General features: G+C 32.5%; 7 protein-coding genes across 7 annotated transcripts; 3 read left to right on the top strand and 4 right to left on the bottom strand.

The window, feature by feature from the left end:
* Positions 1-79: 79 nt before the first annotated feature.
* On the bottom strand, positions 80-2,320 carry NAEGRDRAFT_88221 (membrane bound adenylate/guanylate cyclase; the record flags this gene model as incomplete). Its single annotated transcript, XM_002672134.1, has 3 exons — positions 80-693; positions 731-1,361; positions 1,442-2,320. 3 exons carry the CDS (start codon positions 2,318-2,320, stop codon positions 80-82), a joined length of 2,124 nt encoding a protein of 707 aa, XP_002672180.1.
* Positions 2,321-3,941: 1,621 nt separating this feature from the next.
* NAEGRDRAFT_72645 (uncharacterized protein) lies at positions 3,942-5,048 on the top strand (the record flags this gene model as incomplete). The annotated part of the gene is made up of 1 exon (XM_002672204.1): positions 3,942-5,048. One exon carries the CDS (start codon positions 3,942-3,944, stop codon positions 5,046-5,048), a length of 1,107 nt encoding a protein of 368 aa, XP_002672250.1.
* A 421-nt stretch (positions 5,049-5,469) lies between these two features.
* Positions 5,470-6,737, top strand: NAEGRDRAFT_59251 (Enoyl-CoA hydratase). The gene has a single exon (XM_002672203.1). It carries the CDS (start codon positions 5,585-5,587, stop codon positions 6,710-6,712), a length of 1,128 nt encoding a protein of 375 aa, XP_002672249.1. The 5' UTR covers positions 5,470-5,584; the 3' UTR covers positions 6,713-6,737.
* Positions 6,738-8,146: 1,409 nt separating this feature from the next.
* NAEGRDRAFT_72643 (zf-GRF domain-containing protein) lies at positions 8,147-10,573 on the bottom strand (the record flags this gene model as incomplete). The annotated part of the gene is made up of 1 exon (XM_002672133.1): positions 8,147-10,573. The coding sequence occupies one exon, from the start codon at positions 10,571-10,573 to the stop codon at positions 8,147-8,149; it is 2,427 nt and encodes an 808-aa protein (XP_002672179.1).
* A 391-nt stretch (positions 10,574-10,964) lies between these two features.
* NAEGRDRAFT_81265 (abl-interactor) lies at positions 10,965-11,809 on the bottom strand (the record flags this gene model as incomplete). Its single annotated transcript, XM_002672132.1, has 2 exons — positions 10,965-11,551; positions 11,627-11,809. 2 exons carry the CDS (start codon positions 11,807-11,809, stop codon positions 11,000-11,002), a joined length of 735 nt encoding a protein of 244 aa, XP_002672178.1. The 3' UTR covers positions 10,965-10,999.
* A 226-nt stretch (positions 11,810-12,035) lies between these two features.
* On the top strand, positions 12,036-13,751 carry NAEGRDRAFT_52338 (uncharacterized protein; the record flags this gene model as incomplete). Its single annotated transcript, XM_002672202.1, has 1 exon — positions 12,036-13,751. The coding sequence occupies one exon, from the start codon at positions 12,036-12,038 to the stop codon at positions 13,749-13,751; it is 1,716 nt and encodes a 571-aa protein (XP_002672248.1).
* A 185-nt stretch (positions 13,752-13,936) lies between these two features.
* NAEGRDRAFT_72640 (uncharacterized protein) lies at positions 13,937-14,983 on the bottom strand (the record flags this gene model as incomplete). The annotated part of the gene is made up of 1 exon (XM_002672131.1): positions 13,937-14,983. The coding sequence occupies one exon, from the start codon at positions 14,981-14,983 to the stop codon at positions 13,937-13,939; it is 1,047 nt and encodes a 348-aa protein (XP_002672177.1).
* Positions 14,984-23,743: the final 8,760 nt, after the last annotated feature.

Genomic DNA, 23,743 nt, shown 5'->3' with positions numbered 1-23,743 from the left:
TTTTTGTAATATTGTTTAGGTCATATAGTTGAAATTCATTTGAAATGATAATTACAAACACTTTGGAATGTTCGATCCATTATTTGGTATTTGGAGTATCAACAAAATCCCAGTGTGAACAATCCACAACCAACGACTGTGCCAATAATAATCTCATTTTACAAATCCTATCGTCTGGATCAATGATAGAAACTTGTTCTAATAGTTGCTCAGCAGTAATGGGATCAAATTTATCTCTGCAAAATAGGTGTGTAATGGCCTTCTCAAACATTTCCTTAGTTGACCGTTTCTTACAATTATTAAAAGGAATAATTTCCATAATTTCTACATAATTTCTCTTACCCACTACACATATTTTTCCAATGGATCGCCAAGTCCCTCCATCTCCCAGCCAAATAGGTGAACAAGAATCGGTTACACTTTTCGAAACTAGAATCTTGGCATTGTAATATTTCGTCAGAGATTCTAATCGAGCAGATAAATTGACGGCATCCCCAACTATAGTTGGATCCATTCTCTTTGATTCACCTATCAAACCAACTGCACATCGACCTCTGACAATTCCACATCCTATTGAAATAGGACCAATGATTGGTGACACGCTCTCATTAAACACCAGAACACAATTTTGAATTTCAATAGATGCTTTCAGTGCATGGCCTGGCTCTGTAAATAGGGCAATAAATCCATCACCTTAATAAAGTTTATAATCATTCTAGAATGAACATACCCATATATTTATCAATATATCCGCAATTTCTCCTCACAATCGGACCAACCAAAGCCAAATATCGATTCAAGAATTTGAACATTTGATCAGTTGGTAGTCTCTCACTCATTGAAGTATAGTTTCGAATATCGACAAACATAATGTCCAACTCCTTCTCAAAGAAATCACCATGATGCAAATCTGTAACCTTCTCCTTATTAATAATGGACATGAATTCTCGTGGCACGAATTTGTAAACCATGTCCTCTTGGAGACGCAACATTTTCTTCCAAGGTCCTAGAATAGTTTTCGAAAATAGTAATGCCACTAATGCTGCCACAAGAACCACCATTACTATAACTATGGTAAATGCAATTAATGAATCGGTAGCATTCGAACCAATTTGATTCGAATAGTCTAATAAGAAAGCTCTCATTCCATCTTCCACATTCCTAAATGAATCCATGCATAGAGTCATGTTATCATACCATTCTTGAACTGTATACTTTGTTAAATTTTGATAATTTGCCAAGACATAGTCTTCCATTCTCTGACAGACATTTTGCTGATCATTACTGAGAACATTTGAATGGAATTCTTCGTAAATATCGTTGGATGCTTGAAGTGAAAATAAGTGTCTAAGCAATCTTCCCTAAAAAACGATTTAACAGATTTTTGTAAAGTAGTTAAATTTTCAATTATTACAAAATATTCTTCTAATAAATTACTTACTCTAATGGCAGCCTCTTTAAATGAATTAATCGAACTTTGAGACAAACTTCCATTTAAAAATCCAAAAGTTCCTAAAAATCTTCTAATTCCTCGATATTCCTTAGTTGAGGTAAGCAAGTTGAATGAATTGTGAATTATTGCAAAAGTTGGATCCAAGCTTTGACTTGTTATAACTCTAATCAAATCATTGGTCAGGGAATTCCAATCACTGACGATTTGGAATGTTGGTAAAAAGGTTTCGTTAGTAACATCCTCCACTTTCATTCTCCACTCTCCAATACCTTTCGAATAATTTGTAACCTTTCCCAAATAATCCTCAAACAAATACCACGTCCTCTTCCACTTTTCATTAATCAAAATATCGTTAGGGCTTACTGAAAGTGCCAAGAATCTTTCTATAGCAATGTCAGTTTGATTTCTTGCTTTAGCTAATTGAATAATATACTGTCTCTTGTGAGAACCTAGATAAAGAGCTGTGGTTCCTCTTTCATTCTGCAAAGAATTAACAATTTCTGAGAGGTGCACTGTTACTTTTGATAGTTTTTTAATCTCATTCGCATGGCTCAAGTTGACAGCAGCAGAATTGATCAGTAAGGCACCAAATACTGCCATAGGAATCAAGCAAAAGGCAATAATGAGGGCCAATTTAATGATGAGAGGTATTTTCTCCAAGATTCTTATTAGAAAGAAACTATTAAACAAGGATTTGTTCATTATGGATTGAGAAGTTATATTAGATTTGGAGTCTTGCTCAGTGATTGGAACTGTGGTTGATGGTTCCTCGAAGGTCACAGTACCAGATAACCGTTTAGGATGCAATGTACTATCTGCATTGTGTTCCACTTGTTGTTGGGGTGGTACATTATTCGAAACCTCCATGTTTTTTTTTGTTGAAAGAGTAGCACAGAGGCGGTTCATTTTCCAAACGAATCGAGTAGGTTTCCTCGTTTGTGGTGTGAGCACATGTCGATTCATTAGCAATATCCAAGACTATCATTGAGGTGAATTTCCAAAATCGAGAAATAAATCCTCAATTTGAGCTGTGAATCTTGTTAAATGGAAAGAGATTACAAAAATCCGTGGAGTTGTGATACGAAATCAACGGGCAATCTAATGTTAATTAGCAGACAAAACGCCACAAATGTAAAATCCAAATAGTTTAGCCAAGTATTTCAAGTTAAATACTATTAATAATAAAAGATAATTTTGTAAGAAATCAAAACGATTTCAAATATGTATCGTCTGAAAATAGTTCACCTTACTATTGAAAAGTTGAAGTGATTAGGATATGCTTCTCCAAATGCATGAATCTCTAATGTTAACATTCACTCATAATCAATAGGAAAATGTTCGGAAGTGTTGAAAGTTTTCCAAATACCTGATGATGATTTATTTCACTAAATATTACAATTATAATGATGATAAATAAAAATTATGATGGTAGTTGTTCCGATGATGAAATACCCACTCGAATTTTTCCAAATAATAAAATTATTTCCAAATCATGATGAAGGATTAAATTCCAACAATTACTATTAATACTATTATTTAAATCATGATGAGATGATGTGGTGAAATTCTGGGAGTTAATAGATGTGAAATCACTCCAAGAATCAACAGAGGCATGATGTACCTGATGTTGATCCACAATATTTTTTCTCTCCCAAAAACCTACACTCTAACGATGGGCAGAATAGGAGTTTACACCAGATAGAAAGAGAATGTCAGTTCTCTTCAATTCCAAAAGATTTCCTCAACGACTATCCAATTATTCAATCAGCCACTTCAAATATTCACAATTCGAATCCTGAAGAAATTGACATTGTGTTGTGTCTGACTAAGGGAGCAGACTCTTTCGTGTATCCTCTCATGGAACATCGAAAAATCAGCCAATGAAAATATGGAAGATAAGCTTTTGACCATTTTCCACAAATTTACTTTGGTTGTTGAATTGATTGTTGGTTGTGTAAATTGGTGATGATTGGGCCATATTGACCATTAATTCTTGGCCCACAATTACTCGATATGTTAATTTTCTAAAGATGGTTTAATATCCTTGGTGTTTGCTTTTAAATTTGTGGAAAATGGTCAAAAGAGTGGATGGAAGATTATCATGCTTTGAAAACAAGAGTTTGAATCATGATGAACAATTGGAATTGTCTCAAAGATTGGAAAAGGAAATGGAACTTGGTTTATTACCTTGTGGAGTGAATGGCATTGAAGATGTGTATGTAAGAATGCACGTTTACAATTTTTTGTAATATTGTTAACAGTTTACAAAAATTTTTCCAAGTCCTTAATTAAGTACTGATTAGTGAGTATTGTTTGTGGAACCTAATATTGTGACAAATAAGCTTGGTAAGCAATACTGTAAGTGCAGCTACTGTTGTTTTACAAAGACAATTTCTAAATAGAATATTTTGACTTGTTTTGTGACTTGTCCAATTACTGACAAGTGACGTCGCAAATCACATGATCAACACTTCTTTCACAATAAAAAATGTCATCAAACCGATCCTTGTCTCAGCTGTTGGTTCGGTTAGGACACACAATCTTTGAAGAGTGGGATCAATTCTGTGGAAATGAAGCTTGTAAGAAACTTAAAAATGTTATTGGAAACTCGATTGAAAGTAAAACATTCTACAAGGTTCCGATAGAAATGCAAATACATTGGATTGCTGAATTTATTTGTGATTATATTTGTTATGATCGAGTTTCGGATCGAGATGAAACGTTTCTAACTGCTCACTTTCTGATAAAAGTTGTTTTACGAAAGTGTGTAGAGAGGGAAATTTCGTTTGGAAAATCCCCACTTGCTTTCGATGCTAAGGTAACTTCCTCACCTCTGATTGATCAATCCTCAGGTGGAGATGAACAATTTTTCTATTCGAAACTTAGTGAAAATATTGGAAACTCGGAATCTCAAATGGATTCTCATTTACAAGAGCAATTGCATACTTTACTAGCTGATGCTTTCGAAAGTGGTGGATCCGATGAAGAATTGGATGAAAACACATCAAATATTGATCCTGATCATCAATGGAGAATTTTAATTAGTCAAGTTTCGAATGAATTATTCTCAGAAAAAGTGGAATCGTTCAATTCAGATATGAATTTTTGGAATTCAGTTTTGGATCAAATTCTAAATGAAGGATTTTTTGAAAATTTACCAAAAAAGAAAATTGATTTCACACAAGATCAAATCAAAAAGATGAAAAAACCAAATTCTGATTTTGTAAACCTTGCAATGTGTCGTTTACAATTCACATGCCAAATCAATGCCAAATTATTCCAATATTCCTTTAGAGAATTATCCAAATCCTATCTGAAAGATTTTGAATCAGTTCCCTTCAATTCTCAAGAAAAATCTAATTCTCCCAATGCATTTTCCATTCTCACTGTCTGCCATTGGCATTTACAAATGTCAAATGCCAAATCTAGCTATTCCTCCCCTCTCCAACGATTACAAGCTTTTGAAAGAGTTCAACAATCAGCAAATTTCCCAATCACCTGCGCAGCACATTCAATTCCATTCGAAAACTCTCAATTTGCCTCAGCTCTTGCTTCATCCGTAAAGAGCATTAAATCCTATTTTGGATTTCATTAAGGAAATTTTTAAAATTGTAACATCAGACAGTAATTCCTCTTATTTGGCATCTTATCTGAAATGCTTTTTAGGAAATTCAAAATTCTGGTGATGAAAAAAATTGTAAACTTTAAATTTTGTTGTATTTTAGTGGAAAACAGTTCACAATTTTTGTGAAAATTAATGTAAAATAATGAAAAATGTAATTCAAATATTCATCATCCATTACTCATCTTGTTAATTTTAATAACTTTCGCCATCTTTCATCACCTATTGAAAATGGATAATTAACTGAATATTCCTTAGGAATCTGTAGTGATTTGCTCCTTATTTGGACCTACAAATTTGAATTAAGCCAAAATACCTAATCCAGTCCCGTAAATGGTTTTTAAACTTCTTTTAAATTGGGCTGAAACACCGAAAAACAACAAACAAAAAAAAACAACAAACTCTAAACTCTTCTGTTGATACAACAACAATTAATCTACGGAAGACCTTTTAATACAAAATATAGTAGTAATTTAAAAAATTATACAACAACAATAATAATATAGAAAATGATGAATTCATTGATCCGAAAGAGTACACTCTTGAATACTAGAAAGGTTGCTTCTGTCATGTTCCTCGGAGCAAAGAGAGGATTTCATTCATCCATGATGAGTAGACAAACTGATCCAAATCAATATGTTCAATTTGATGAATTGGATGTTACTGATTGCATCAAAATGTTGGCTAGTAATTCAAACTTTAATCCTTCAGATATTCACGAAATGGATTTGAAACTTTCGGAAGAAAAGAGTGGATTCACACCAATGACTCACAAGACCATTGGTGTCATTACAATCAATAGACCAGAAAAGATGAATTCTCTTTGTCCTGAAACTGCTGTTCAATTCAAAGCATTGATGGAAAGTTCAAGAATTACAAATAATAACAGATTGGCAGCTATTATTTTGACAGGTGCTCCACCAGCTCCTGATTCCGAAGGTAAAATGAATCATCCTGCATTCTCTGCTGGAGGTGATTATGATTTCCTTTTAGAAAGAATTGATGATACTCCATTCAATAATGCCAACAGAATGAGTCAATTCTATGACAGCTTCTTGTCACCATTGCTTAGAATTTGTCCTGTTCCAACCATTGCCTGTATGTCTGGTCATGCTGTTGGTGCTGGTCTCGGTATTGCTTGTGCCACTGATATTAGAGTTATGGAAGCTACTGCTAAAATGTCATTCAACTTTGTAAAAATTGGTTTGTCACCTGGTATGGGTTCATCACTTTTATTGCCATACTTGGTTGGTCACCAAGTTGCTTCATACATGCTCTTGACTGGTGACTTGATTACTGCTCAAAAAGCTAAGGAATATGGAGTTGTTTTGGATGTTATGGAAGGTGCTACTGCTTGCAGACATCGTTCATTTGAAATTGCTGTACAAATTGCTAAGAGTTCACACATTGCCTCTCGTTTGTGCTTGCACGCTTTGCGTGTTCAAAAGATTGCTGGTATCACTGCTTGTATGTACAGAGAATCAGATGCTCAAGTTCAAAGCTTTGCTGACGAAGAAATGAAATCTCTCATTATGGAAATGAAAGACAAGGAAGAACGTCGTAAGGCCAAAAAACAACAAGAAAAAGAAGAAAAACTTAGACTTGCCAAAGAAGCCGCTGCTGCTGCTCAACAATAGTTTAATAAATTCAAAAATTAAAATCAAAACATTATATTCCTTAGTCGAATTAGAATTGTTACCAACATGATAATAATTCCCTTCCATTTAAGAGCGGAACCAGGAGCGACTTTGAAATCTTTCTGGTGTGGAATAGAAGGTACCTATTTGGTATTTGTCCTAAGAATCTACAAACCAACAATAAGAAGAATGAACTCGCACTCCTTAATAAAAATATTAAGCGAAAAAAAATGTTTGGTCGTCTAAGGGATTCTCTCTCTGTTGCTTCCGATAGTAAGCTAGACTCAGATGATTTTGATATCAAATTGGATAAATTGCTGGTGAGTGCAACAAGTTTTCCAGAGCATGATAGAGAGGCTGAGGACGTTGTTTTTGTTAAGGTTAAGAAGAGCTCGCAAGGAAGAAGATGTTCTGTTCCGCTTCTAGATGATCATCACAGTCATCATATCACTGATGATACACATAGTATGAATAGTTCAAAGGAAGGAGGAGGAGAGTATAGCCATCATGAAGCACCCTATATTTTCTATGAGAAGAAACCTCAACCGATAGAAATTAAAGAATTGGTTGTTAGCTCCTTACCAATGTACGAAAGTCATCCCGAGCATAAATTAACCATTGTACATATGAGTGATTCACACAAGTCACATCAATTCCTTAAAAACATTCCAGAGGGTGATGTTTTCATTCACAGTGGAGATATTTCACACAAGTCAGAGTGGCGTGAAATAACTAAGGATCATCCACATCACAGCAACAATTCCGAAGAGGAACCTCATGATCCAATCATTGTGCCAAGTATTGTATCTTTCAATGAGTGGCTTGGAAAATTACCTCACCCAATCAAAATTGTAGTATTTGGCAATCATGATATGGGATTCGAAGATTTAGGAGCTGACTATATCCAGCAACATGTAATTACAAATGCCATCTATTTGCAAGATCAACAATTAGTTGTAAAATATAAGGATGTTGACTTTTTAAGGATATTTGGATCACCTTGGACTGTACCCAATTCGCATTCTAGTGGTATGGGATTTACTCTCAAAAAGGATAAAGTTGAAGAAAAATGGGAACAAATACCCAGAGATACTGATCTTCTTGTTACTCATTCACCTCCATTTGGTATCATGGATTTAGCAACATGTAGTGGACCTGATTATTATTGCGAATATTGTGGAAAGGAGCATAAATACAAGAGACACTGGGGATGTTCCAGTTTGCGAAACAAGACTATACAGCTCAATCAACAAGGTAATTTGAGAGCTCATTTCTTCGGTCATGTCCATGACTATCATGGAACAACATTTGAGGCAATCACACAACATAGTCTTAAGTCATTACTCTATTCGAATGCTTCATCCGTTTTGAATCATACGGATCCGAGAATCAAAAAACCAATTGTCGTGGAATTGAAATTATCTTGATAAATTATCAATACTTTCTCTTTTTAGAACGGGTTGCTCTAGTTTTCTTCTTTCTCTTTTTTCCACTGTCTGAATCATCAGAGTAGTCAGATTCTTCCTCCTCCTCTTCTTCTTCTTCATTACTCTCTTGGTAATCATCGTCCTCTTCTGGTTCATTTCCATCCTCAGAGCTGAGATCAGAATTATTATTTTGAAAATTAAAAAAATTATCATTCTCCTCTTCACTGTCATCCTCATCCTCTTCATCTTCCTCTTCATAATCTCCACTTGGTAATTCATTTCTAGCTTCTTCTGGTTTCAATTCGAAAATATGCTTAATGTTACCAGTCTTAATGAAATGATACCAAGAAAATGGAACTCTCAATGATTCTCCATCTACAGAAACCAATTCAGTGATTGTATTGATTGATGGTGTGTCACTGTACTCATCATCATCATTAATAAATTCCTCCTTGTGAGACCATAAGGCATCTATTGATTTAATGAGATACTTCACCTTGGAACTTATTTCATAACTATCCATTAACTTTGTTTCCCTATGCAAAAATAAAAGTAACTTGATGGCCTTTTGAATTGGATCTTTGTAACAAAATTTTTTCAATTCATCCAAGTCACCACTCACCATCTTTCTAGAGGAAGCCAAGGCAGATTCCAAATACATTTCCAAAATAGTCTTACGAGGGTAAGGACTTTGCAAATTCAAAGTGCCAAGTATCAATCCATATTTAGCAAGAAAGAGATTCTTTGGTTTGAAAACATCCTTCTTAACATATTGAACAATGTTACATTTTTCCAATACACCTGTGATGGATTTGGGTGCGAGAGTTGGTGTTCTTTCTACTACTGTTTTAGAGGAGCAAGAAATGCTATTGTAAATTTGAACTTTACAAAGGAGTGTAGAAGAGAAAGGTATTGAAATAATAGCTATGGATCTATCTTGAACCATGAAATTCTTGTATCGCCAATCAATATGGACTGCCGTTGTTTCATCTTCTTCTTTAATTGTTGCCTTTTCTTGGGTTGCCAACATAAATTTTGTGAAATCAGCTTCACATATTCCATTACCAACTTTGTAATAAACATTACGATCCTTGTTGACCCATGCAAAATTCAATTCATAAGAGTCGATGGAAATAATCCTCTTTAGATTTCCAAATCTCTTTCCTTGCACATAATTAGTTCCCAATTTCTGTTTTATAAAAGTTACGAATTTCTTGTAATAATTCAAAGTTGCAAATTGTAGCATGTCATCAATAAACTTTGGCTTTGCATCTGCAACGAGAACGTCTCGATCTTCTTCTAGTCCTGAGAATAGCATTTGAGTAACATTTCTGCGGAAAGCAAACTTGGTTTTGTACGATGCAATATCCCTCTTGGAAAATAAGCTTCCTGGATTTGATCTTACATACTCCCAATCAACTTCTTCATAATCATGATAAGATGGGACATGCTCAGCGACTGACTCATTCTGATCACATGACATGGTTGATTTGCAATTATAGAAAATCATTGTTTCTACTTGAACCCACTCCAATAATCTCATCAATTCACTATAAATTGTAAAGTTACAAAATGTAACTTGTTTCACTCTATAGAATTTCTTGAAAATTTCACAACATTGTGAAAATGGTGTATCATTCTTCAAAAATCCCAAACTCAGATCAACTTGATGATCTTTCACTGCGTTTCCAATATAAATATCACTCATTCTCTTCCATTCAACACAAACTCTTTGAATTTTTACACAATCTGGAGCAATTTGTAAATATTTCAAAATCTCAGAAAAAGTTTCGACTGGGAGGTTTGCAACCCAGTTATTTTGAGAATTGCTTGTTGACATGAATATTGGAACTGTTTCTTCCTTAATCATAGGTGCTATAAATTTAGGAGTCTCTTTCTTTGGTGATGGTTGAGCTCCACTATTGTAATTTGGTACCAAATGTTTGTACTGATCCACTATTCCATCAAACCACTTGAAAAAGTTGCATTTTTCACTCTGATTAGTATTTCCACAAGCCCAGAATAATTTTCCTTTGTTTGGTCCCTCTTTGGAAACTTGTAACAGTTTACACTTGGTTGTTTGATGATTCGTACAGCAAGGAATATTTAAATTACTATCAGTTTCGGAAGAGGTGCTGCCACTTGATGATTTGTTAGAGCTGTTATTAACACTTTTCTTTAGAGCATCAGCGAAAATATTATTCTTGATGGTTTCAATAGAAACTGATGGTTGACTTGATGGACTTGATGAAGGCAATAGTAAAGTATTAGTAGCATTAGTATTCACCCATTCAAAGAATTTACAACTAGATTTAGCGCACGTGTAGAATTGTCTGCCCTTGTTTGGACCTTCCTTTACGACTGTTCTCAGCACCGAAGCAGGACGAGCAGCACATTTGCAAGGAGGTTTTGTGGAAGAAGTGTTGGCGCTCATTTTTTTTTGAACTGTTTAGAACTTACCAGCTGGAAGCGCGATATTTTCATCAAACACAATGAAACCAAATTTTGTGATGGCTTCCAGTGCTGGATCGAACTTGAAGGAAAAAATATTTAAACAATCAGTTTAGGGTTTTACAATTCATTTTGGAAAATATTGGATGGGTTGGAATAGGCTAGTTGATAAAATGTTAGGTGTTGGAGATTTTAATAGTAAGAATGAATTTTAATGGAATACAATTATATTTTCAACATGCAAATAATTATCAATACATCAACACAATAACCATCATCAGTAGATTTATGTTTCACACTGGATATTAAAAGAAATGTTTTTAGTTGTTGATTTAATTCTCGGAAGAACGACAACATATTTTAATTTCTCGGATCGACACAGATCATGAATTTATTTGATTAAATCAATTTAATTAAATCTTCTTGGATTTGGTGGAGGTGGAGGACCACTCCTGCTAGGTGGAGGTGGAGGTTGATTGCTACTCTTGAGTGGAGGTGGAGGAGGTCTGCTAAAACCTTGTTGAGTTGAAGAAGTGGATGAGAATGATGATTGCCTCTCCAAATAACCACTATTGTCATCATCAATATCCAAACTAACTGGAGAATCCATCATTCCAGCCGATGAACCACCTCTACCAACAGTTGTGAAATCAGTCTGGCTGGTTGACTTGGGTGTATGATAGGAAAGGGTTGAGATATTTTCCAGATCTTCAATTGAAACAATATTATTCTTAAAGTTTGAATTTGATAATTCAATTACTCTCTTCTTCATACCTGTGCGTGATGTTGGCTTAACAGCATGCATTTTGGATAATTCTTCACGACCAGTCATTGAACGTGCAGATTTTAAACGATCGTAAATTATTGTTAATTCGGCTCCAATACGATTGACTTCCTGTGTTTCAAACTCGATCAATGTTTCCAATTCACGGCTTGATGAGTCAATAAAAAACACAACATTCTAACAAAATATTTCATCAAATATTTCATCAAAATAAATTGATCAATAATATTGATCAAATATTTAAAAACATACAGTTAGAACTGCAGCCAGATACTCCTTGGTTTTTTCATAGGTTTGCTCCTTGTCACTGTTTTGATAATTGTGACTGCACCAATTAATAATATCACCAATCTTTTGTTCTGTTTGATCAAGCTTGGCGATCTCTTCTGGAGTTTTATACAGTTGGTCAATCAGGTGTTGATTAAGTTGTGACATTTTTTAGTGTGTTCTCGTAACTGCTCGAAAACCCTGAAAGTAAGCAGAACTATTAAACACTAGACCAATCACAAATCAACAAAAGGATCTTTCTAAAATGCGATCGCAACTGTTTGTTTACAATAACTTTACAGTTAATATTAATAATTTGATTCATTATTTACTCTGATTGTTGTTGTAAAGTTATTAGAAAGTAATTGTAAATTCAAAAACACCATTAAAAAAAATGTCAAAACGTTTGCTTGATGACAATATCAATTCAACCTCATCAGCATCATCGGAAGCACTTCCCTCTGCAAAAAAGCGTAAAGATGATCATGATCAAAACATGTCAATTTTTCATCCAATTCCACACCACTTGATTTTAAATATTTTCGATTTTGTATTATTTCCTCTCAATAGGTACTACTACATCTCCAGATCGGATATGGAAAAGTATGAAGATGTTGATTTTAATGCTAGCTTTCGTAATTGGGAAATTAGAGAGAAAATAGGATTTTCTAAATTACAAAATTTAATATTTGGATACTTTTCAAATGATCCATTTAGAAAGGTACAACTCTTGTTTAAACATTTAGATTTTGATTTTGTGAATTGTCCATATCAACACTCTCAATTGGTTTCAACTATGAGGTTGAACGGAATCAAGTCTTTAATTTGGCCAACTTATTTTATTGGACAATGCACTATTGTTGATTTCCCGTACTGGGATTTTTGTCCTGGTCTTGAAAATCTCAAGTTTTTGGATGTTTCAACAAAGGATAATTATGAAAGGTTTTTGAAATGTGGTTTAAATTTGAAATCTGTAGAATTTGAACACTCTGATGAAAATGAAGAAGGGACACCAATGATATACAATGGAAATTTTACCGAATTCTTTGGAACATTCTCTGGAATTACATCAATTACGGCACATTATTGTGGAATTAATGATAAGGGATTGTTGGAAATTATCTCTATTTTACCTAATATTGAAAAATTAGATGTTTCGAATAATTTGATAACAGAGTTTAGCATAAGGAAACTTTTCTCTCTGGAAAAAATTAAAGAGCTTAAGGTTTCAACAAATGAAATTGTAGGAGCTGATTTATTCTCAGAGATGAAAAAGCCAATTCCACTAAGGACGTTAGATATTGAAAATGTAAAGAATGGATTTTTCAAAGCATTACACGAAAAATCGTCACTCCTGCCAAAACTCACTAGTCTTAGGGTTCAAATTGATGAACATATTGGAGAAGAGTTGAAAGTATTCCTTCAAAGTAATAGTACGATCAAAAAGCTTGATATTGAAGGAGGAAATGAACATGAAAATTTTGAAATTATTGATAATCCAAACAAGTTACAAATTGAGCATATAGGAATCACTGGTTATAGAGGTGGTTCAATAGATACATTACTACACACACCTTGTATCAAATCTCTATCATTTTACACCAGACACCAAACAATAATGGGAGATTTGAGTAACAGCTTTATTGAAAGATTGACTCTACAAGGGGAAATTTCTTCAGAAATACTCAAATTACTAGCACAACCATCCTCTGAATGTTTCCCTAATCTCAATTATTTAAGTTTATGCTACATTACTGCAGAAAACATTAATTGGAAATCAATAGCTATGAATCGACCAAATTTACAAATTGAAATTGAAGATTTGAGTGGTTCGGATGAAAGTATTGCAGAATTAATCAAACTAAACCTTCTATGTAAAGTCACAATTTTTGGTGCGTCATACAAAGCTTTAACAACCTTAAAAGAGCAACACAAATTGAAATATCTTCGATATGTACTTTCAGATGCAAAATCCATTCCACTTCTTGCTGAATCATCTCTTGAACAATTGGAGTTGCCTTATGATTCTGAGGTATCATCTTGGGGAGAAGATGAAATTATGGATTTATTTGATTATTCCTCAATTATTCATATTTCATGCGTACAATAATATCACTGTACACCACAAAATCAGATGATGTTCTGTACACCACAAAATCATAATATTATATAATTCTATATATGATGTTTTTATTCAATACAATGTGATATTTTGGATTCATTATTTTATATGATTTAAAGCCTTTCTTTGGTTGTTTGGAAGATATGGGAGATTAAGAAGGAAGTAATAATCCATTACAATGAATACACTTCAAAGTCAGTAACATCAAAGGCGCTACCAGTTGTTGAATATGCAACACCAGAACCACTTAAATAATATTGACCCATGTTGGGGAATGTATTAGGAACTGTTCTTCCAACAACTACACCCACCCAACAACCATAAAAAAGATCATAACCTCTACCAAAAGCTAAATACTGGTTTGAGCATGGTAGAACGCTATTAGTGGTGACCTGAGGGAGCAATTTTGTAAACCTTTGTTCTCCAGTATTAGATTGAATGCTGAATAAGAATGTAGCTGTATCGGTGACCTGCGTACAAGCAGTGGTTAAACTTTGACTCGTATAAGCACCAAAGATGGCACCAGATGTTGCTTGGAAAATTACAAATGTTGGTCCCTTATTGGAAACTCGTGTTTGGAAATTGGCAAGGACACTGGCAACACACGAGAAACCATCTCTTGATGATCTGAATAACAATTTAATGTCATTCTTTTTAACTCCTAATATCAAATCTTGCACAAATCTTGTTGCCATTGTATAATTTAAAATCGAAGAAGTTGCTAGATCACCAACATTATCAATAGTGCTACAATTTGGACCTGTCCATCCAACCTTACAAGTTGAACAAGTAGGTCCAGTCCAATTTCCAGAACACATCATACATTGCCCTGCTGATGTACAATTCAAGCATTTAGAATCGCATAATGATATATCGCAGTTTGGCCCACTCTTTGTTGAACATGCTTGATTGATTGTTTGAATTTCAAGATTAAGCATGTCGAGCGATTTCTTAATCTTGGCAAGTTGTGCTGCTCTAACCTGTACAATGGAAATGGTGGAATTGGAATCAGTCAATAAGGCAATCACCTTTTCCAATTGATTTACTTTAACTTGCAAAGAAGATGCTTCACTTTGTAAGGATGTTAACCAATCTCGCAGAGAGCTACCAGTAGTAGAAGATGTGGATGCACTCACACTAGCGTGCTGTAAAATGAAAGCAAAGGAAACTACCATCACTATCAAGAACCATTTTACCAAAGTGTTATCGAGTTTTAACATTTTTTTAACTGATGTATAAATACTGGGATTAAGCATCTCTCATCCCTGTTTTTCTGTTGAGTGAGGTGTAATCCTGCTTAATTTTACTGCACAATTCGTTAATTTCACATTTTGGAGTTAATCGTAACTGGTATTTCCACTATCCCATGTTCCCCCGAGTGTTAGCATCCTGCTTTAGAAACACACATCTAATTGCGGATGTCGGCCTTAAAAATAATATAATCACTACGGCTCGTATATCAGACCAAAATGTGCCTTATAGTCTCCTTTTTAATTGCTTACTATTCAATACGATATATTACATAATATTACGAGATTCAAGCGCCATTAATATCTCCTTGATGACAATTTTATTTAAATTCCTTTGAAATCAAACTTTTAATGAAGTGAATCTCCCCTTCGTGGCTACCAGTAATAAATGAACAATAATCTACCCGAATAAACTAAAATGCTCTGGAGTTTTTGAAAGTGAGAGTGTTAAAGTCAGCACCAAACATTTTAGCCTCCATGTATTACTCTCACTTTTGAAAAGATGACATCAAAAGTGAGCCACCAACTTTAAGCCTCAACTTGTATCCTTAATTTTGGACAAAATGGTTAGGTGTAAAAGTAAGGTGCTAACTAGGAGGCAGCCCGACTTGAAATTTTTTTTCCAGTTCAATTAAGGTAGACTTGGGTATATTCAATTCATTCGAATATATGATTTAACCTTTATTATGTTACAATTTTAACTGTTAGAATTAATTTTGTGAATCTTCTTCCTCATAATGCTGCTCTCCATTGCCATCTTCCTCAATTTATCCATCAGATTCTTGATGATTAGACTTCTTTCTCTTGGATGGATTTGAATCTGAACTAGTCTTTCTCTTCTTTGGTGAGGTTGATTTATTTGCACTCTTTTTGGGGTTTCAACATCTCCTTCTTTTTTTGTTACTGAATATATTCTTATCATCTATTAATGATGTAAATTTGATGGTTTCATTTCTTGTATTGATAGATATTTAAAGGTCAGGTCAGTATCAACTTTTGAAATATGGACTTTGAGAAGTCAAATGTTTGGGACGTGAATCTACTTATTGGATTGTATTGGTATTGCTATTAAAGGAAAATTTCATTGATTTATTGATTATAACGGTCAAATTGAGTTGAATGGAAGTGATTCTTATGTTGATTGTGGATGGGTAGTTTCGCCACGAAGTGGTGCAACTACCAACCTTTGTAGATTGAATCATGTTGATTTGCATGCAATATGAATAAGTAACATTATCAAGAGTGATTATTCACCAATTCAATGATCAATATTCAATAATCGGTTTGATTTCAATCAATAGCTTTATCATCAAGCTATGGATTAATATTCCAGTAATCAACGGCAGTCTATTTTTAAATTTAATCAAAGACCATATATAGCATCTTGACTTTTGTGATCTGGAAACTATCTAGATGTGTTCTATATTGAATAATCTATTTGAAAATGAGAAGAATTAACTCTTCTATTGAGTTTTATTGGTATTGAATGATATTTCGATTATAATAATCTACACAGAAATCACTCTTGAAATATAAACTGTGCTACAATGTATGAGAAACATAATGGTGGTGGAATTAATCAATAAATCGTTGAAATGACTGAGATGGAATGTATACTATTGTTTACTTTGTCATGTAATTGTGACTAGACAGTGTCAGTTCCACTAAAGTATTTCATACTGGATTGACATCGTCAAATACAGTTCTATACATCATATATATCATATAGAACTAGCTTCAATATTTAATATTGTGAGATGACTCTGTAAGATACCATCTCTATAAATATAACAAGATGAAAAGTGTCAATATATGTTTTCACATGCATGTTACTATACTTAGGTTTGAGAAGTGTCACCTTCACTGATTACTGACATGAATATAACAACTAAACATATGATTCCTGTATAAATAATTCATTATTCAATGATTTAGATATGATGGTAAAATTTAATTTTGGAAATAAGGTTTTGGATTAGAGTTGTTTTGATTTGTTACTTCGGTGGCACCATGGTCTTTATGATCTAATATAGAGTCTTTAAGTGAATCTTGGGCTTTTGGAAAGGTTTTTCAGTAAAGTTTTAAAAAAAGTATATACTTTCTATCTAGATATCGAGATTTGGTGTATTTGTTGTTTGCGTTGTTATTTGGAAAGTGGTAAAGATTTCGATATTAGATTCAGTTTCCATTCGAAATTGATTGAAGATTCGCTAAGATTCGAATCTTTTTCCGCAAATAAGAATCTTTTCCGGTATGAGATTGAATATTCAATTAGCTTAGGTTTTTAGGTTTAGATTCTTGGGTTTTCGGACAAATAAATTCAACACTACAAGAAAGACCAGTAAGAAAGCTGCTCTATTTTGGCGTATAATTTTTAAAATTACTTTTCAAAGTAAATCGATTTTATCTACGTTAAAATATTGTGTTCAATTATTATATGGATTGGTTGCAACTTTAAGATATTGATCTATGAATATGAAACTGTTCCAGATTGTTATCCACATAAAGAGGAGTGTATTCATATTTTACACTAATATGATATTTTGCAAAATGAATGGGATGGAGTGTGATCTTTGTGATGAAAGCTGACTTTTTGGAAGAATGATATTATTATCATACTGAATATAATTCTAACAGACTGTAAATGATACCATATAATTAATAAAGTGATTTAATATATATGGTAAAGTTATATAATGATTGAACCTGCTTTCATTGAGATAGAGAGTTCACTAGGATATAAATACTGTTGACATTGAACATGAACCGATTGGTTGAATGAAAGTATCATGAATTGTTTCTAAACTTGTTTATATATACTTAAATGATGTCTAGATTGTGTGATATCAATTTTAGATTTATTGCATGTAAATTGAGTGATTTGGAGTATAATCTATGATATCATGTCAAAAGTCCATAATAAAGTGATAGAGTTGACAACACGACATTTACTGAACCAATATTCATAAAATTGATACAATATGCTAATTAGAGTGTCTACATACCATGATATCAATTTCAGTGAAAATGGAGTTGTTTCTGTATCTTTCAGATTTCCATCCATTCACTTGAAATATCACCATGTACTATCTACCGGATGTATTTCTTGAAATGAAAATATATAATTTGAATAAAGTCCACTTTATTTGAGATGTTAAACATGATAGTATCATTTATTTTGAGATTGGTAACTTTCCCTATAGTATCATCCTTAATTGTCTTAATTGACCAAATTAGGTCAAGGAGATAATTCAAAACATAAAATAAATGATATTTTCGAGATGTACTATTGATTTCCAATCGATTGATATGTATTTTGTTGATTGAGGATTTGGTTCTCTATATTCAAGATTTCCTCCTGATCCTCCCAAGTCAACCTTGATAAATCACTCTTTACCTTACTGAATTATGGAATATTTACCAAAATGTCTAAAAACTGAATTATATACATTATACGAGATATGGAACATGATTATATGATTTAATTTGAGATTGGTAACTTGGCTGATTCATTTGTTCATTTGAGGGAGAGTTTACCACCATTTAGATATTAGAGATATTTCCAATTAGAATGAATGATATTTTCGATGACTACTCATCGTTTGCAACATTTTGATATGTGTTTTATTGACTGGAGTGATGTTTTTGATATCTTGATTTTCACCTTTCAATCCTTAAAGTCAACCTTAAAATATCAACCTTTACCTTACTATATTGTCAAATTACATTTTAAAACTCTAAAATTGAATTCTATTACATTATTTGAGTTGTTAAACATGATGGAAGTGTTTCATAGAGAGGTCATTTTCCAGATTTTCATCCATGTCCATAGTTGACTAGATGGTATGAAAGGGATGAAATCTTGATTATGAAAGTTAAAATAAACTTGATATTCTATCTCTACACATCTAATGGAGCATGTACATGTGTAATTTGTTGATTGAAGTGATATATTTGATAGACTTGATCTGACTTGTCTTTCCTTTCAGTCAACTTTGTAAAATCAACATTTACATTCCCATGGTACCATTTCTAATTCTTATGATATGAAATTGAATTCTATATCACTATAGATCATATAAATCATTTTGGTAAAGTTTCAATAGGTGGTCCTTTATCAAGATTTCCACCTTTTCATCATAGTTGACCATGTGTGGTTGAGGGAAGAAATCTTTAAATATGAAAGTTAAAATAAATTTGATATTCGATGTTTAATAATCAAATGGAACATTTTCATATTAGGATTCAATATGTTTTGATGAGAAACTCAAAAGTTATAGTTGACCTCTTTTACCTCACATCTTCCCTTTTCACTTGATACTTTTATACCTACCGACATGAAGTTTAGAAATTTCATATGAGAGTGATTATGAATGTTGTTAGTGAAGATATATACTATATAATCTCATTAAAGGATTTTGAAATTATCATTCTTCCTATGGTTTCATTTTATAATTTTTAATCTGACATTATTTACAAAGTTAATGGTTGGGTTTGGTTAGGATTCAGAGTTGATTTATTTGGGTTATTTAAGAGATTACTTAGTGAAGATTCATATCATTGATTATAATTCTTATGATCTATTAATGATGTAAATTTGATGGTTTCATTTCTTGTGTTGATAGATATTTAAAGGTCAGGTCAGTACTAACTTTTGAATTATGGACGTTGAGAAGTCAAATGTTTGGGACGTGAATCTACTCGTTAGATTGAATAGGTATTGCTAATAAAGGAACATTTCATTGATTTATTGATTATAACGGTCAAATTGAGTTGAATGGAAGTGATTCTTATGTTGATTCATCGTGGAATGGTAGTTTCGCCACGAAGTGGTGCAACTACCAACCTTTGTAGATTGAATCAGGTTGATTTGCATGCAATATGAATAAGTAACATTATCAAGAGTGATTATTCACCAATTCAATGATCAATATTCAATAATCGGTTTGATTTCAATCAATAGCTTGATCAACAAGCTTTGAATTAATATTCCAGTAATTAACGGCAGTCTATTTTTAAATTTAATCAAAGACCATATATAGTATCTTGACTTTTATGATATGGAAACTATCTAGATGTGTTCTATATTGAATAATCTATTTGAAAATCAGAAGAATTAACTCTTCTATTGAGTTTTATTGGTATTGCAAGGTATTACGATTATAATAATCTACACAGAAATCACTCTTGAAATACAAACTGAACTACAATGTATGAGAAACATAATGGTGGTGGAATTAATCAATAACTCGTTGAAATGACTGAGATGGAATGTAAACTATGGTCTATTTGTTATGTAATGGTGACTAGACAGTGTCAATTTCATCAAATTATTTCAAACTGATTATATTCAATAAAAAACCGTTCTATACATCAAACATGTCATACAGAATGAGTTTCAATATTTAATATTATGAACTGACTCTGTTGGATACCATCTCTATAAATATAACAAGATGTAAACTGTCAACATTCAATTTCACATGCATGTTACAATGGAGAGTCATCATGATATCATCTAGATAGGTAATATTTCAAGTTTCAGTGGAATTGACTGTCTACATATTGAGATGTGAAAACTACTGTTGAAGAAGTATCACCTTCACTGATTACTGACATGAGTATAACAATTGAATATATTATTCTTGTATAAATAATTCATTATTCAATGATTTTGATATGATAGTAAAATTTAATTTTGGAATTAAGATTCTTCCCTATTTATTACCTTAGATGTTCTTGAGTTGAAGATATTGAGCCATCAATATGAAACTCTCACAGATTGTTCTCCTCACCAAGAAGAGTGTATTCATATTTGATACTTGTATGATATTTTGTAAAATGAATGAGATGGAGTATATTCTATATGTTGAAATCTGACAATTTGGCAGATTGTTATTATTATCATACTGAATTCAACTCTAATAGACTTAAATTGATACCATATGTATAATAGTATGATTAAACGTATCTGGTAAAGTTACATGATGATAGGATGTACATTCATTGAGATAGAGTGTACACTTGGATATAATCACTTTTGACATTGAACATTAACTGACTGACTAATTGTAAGTAATACGAATTGTTTCCAAACTATATACAGTGTATTTAACTTATGTATACTCTATGTGGTATCAATTCTAGATTGACTGTATGTAAAGTGAGTGAGTTGGAGTGTAATCTATGACATCATGTCAAATGTCTATAGTAAATTGATAGAGTTGACAAGTCGACATCTACTGAACCAATATTCATAAAATTGATACCATATACTAATTAGAGTGTCTACATGTCATGAAATCAATTTCAGTGAAAATGGAGTTGTTTCTATATCCTTCAGATTTCCATCCATTCCATTGAAATATCACCATGTACTATCTAACGGATGCATTTATTGAAATGAAAATATATAATTTGAAGAAAGTCCACTTTATTTGAGATGCGGAACACGATATTATCATTTATTTTGAGATTGGTAACTTTTCCTATAGTCTCATCCTTAATTGTCTTAATTGACCAAAAGAGGTAAAGGAGAGATTTCAAAACATAAAATAAATGATATTTTCGAGATGTACTAATGATTTCCAATCGATTGATATGTATTTTGTTGATTGAGGATGTGGTTTTCTATATTCAAGATTGGGTTTGGGTTTGGGTTTGGGTTAGACGAAAACCCATCGACGACTAACGAACGGCCAATATTGAGTATCTGAATTTCATATATGTCATTCAAATATAAATAAAAAGCTTATATTGTAACGAAGCAGTCATATCTCAAAGTAGTTATAGAGATAATCAACTCTGATAAAATAAAAGTTAGGTTTTCCCGGTATTACTCTATGAATATGGAGATCGCCGGTCTGGATTAAATATATGTAGTAGATATAAATATGAGTTGACTATATTCGCAAATAAATTTGAAAAATATCATTGCGTTCAAAAATAATAAGGCACTGCCTGAAATATTAAGGTTTTTACCCTAGTAGGTCTAAAATTTCAAAGTTGGGTTGAAATGTAAATTTTAATATATTGTAGATATATGTATGAATATATGATATTATGAATTAATCATGTTGAATCGGTGTATTTAATAAGTTACAACATGTCTTAAAATTAACTTTTCAACATTTATTGTACTATTATATGAATGTTATTAGAATCATCACCAATCTCATATATATGATGTATAATGATGATATCTACCTTGTAGAAGTGTTGGGAGTATAATATATTATATCCTTAGTATAATGTACTCATTCTACCTTAATTGACCAAGATATTGAGCCATACTATGGAAACACTATACTAATTTATTAAACTCCTAGAAATTGTAGTTAATATCAATGATAATCATATATAATTGAAAAAACCATGTTTGGATCCATATGCAGACTTTTGGAAGTCAACTTGTGTGAAATTGACAATATTGGTAATTGAAGGATGAATGTCTTACTTGACTTGATTCCACTCATTCCTGCATGTCTAACCATCATGATTTATAATATCTAATTGAAATAATTGAAATTAATCATGTACATAGGGATATAATCAATTAGGGTGAATCCTTCAAATCCTGCTGTGGGAATGTAATGGAATACTGAAGTCAATGGAAACATCACCAATTCATATGAAATTGATACACGATACATAATTTGAGGTTAGAAGTCGATTGGTGTTGAAAGAATTCAAATCTATTCAGTAGTTGTTGAGATATGTATAAACCTAAGGTACTATGGGATGGATTGAGGGCTGAAATTACCATATATGAAAGTATCACTTCACTCAATAAATTATATATCAAAATGTTGCTGACGATATTTTAAACATATTGAAGTTGTAATATTTCAAATCTACTCAGTAGAAATGGAGATATCATCATTTCCATATTTGGTAAGGTACCAAATCAAGGTATAATAAAGTCAATGGAAACATCACCAATTCATATGAAATTGATACACGATACATAATTAGATGTTAGAAATCGATTGGCGTTGACAGAATTTAATTTCGATGAGTACTTGTTGAGATCTGTATATACCTAAGGTACTATGGGATGGATTGAGGGCTGAAATTACCATATATGAAAGTATCATACCAGTCAATAAATTATATATCAAAATGTTGCTGACAGTGAGTGGAGGTGATTGATATTGATATTTGTGACTGTTAATGTCTAGAAGTGTCACTTGTTAGTCAATTGGCCATCCTTAATGACCTACCCTTGAAACCTTGCCGACCACAGTGAAAATGATACATAATATATTATATGATATTTGCAATGTATTGGAGTTGAAACAATTCAAATCTATTCAGTAGAAGTAGAGATATCATCATTTCCATATTTGGTAAGGTACCAAATCAAGGTATACTCAAGTCAATGGAAACATCACCAATTCATATGTAATTGATATAGAATACACTAATTGATGTCAGGAACATGGTACAGTTGAAAGAATTAAAATTCACTCACTGGAAATTGAGATCTGTATATACCTTAGTTACTATGGGAGGTTAGAGGGCTGAGATGACCATATATGAAAGTATCATACCAGTCAATAAATTATATATCAAAATGTAGTTGACGATGAGTAGAGTTGATTGGTATAGTTTTTGGTGACTGTAAGTGTCCGGAAGGGTCACTTGCAAGTTAATTGACCATTTCTTAATAAGTGACCTTGGAAACTGGCCAACCACTGTAAAATTGATACAGAATATGCAAATTGGTAT

Source organism: Naegleria gruberi (assembly GCF_000004985.1).
Source record: "Naegleria gruberi genomic scaffold NAEGRscaffold_55, whole genome shotgun sequence".
Classification (NCBI taxonomy): Eukaryota; Heterolobosea; class Eutetramitea; order Acrasida; family Naegleriidae; genus Naegleria; species Naegleria gruberi.
This window is presented reverse-complemented; position numbering and strand designations above follow the sequence as displayed.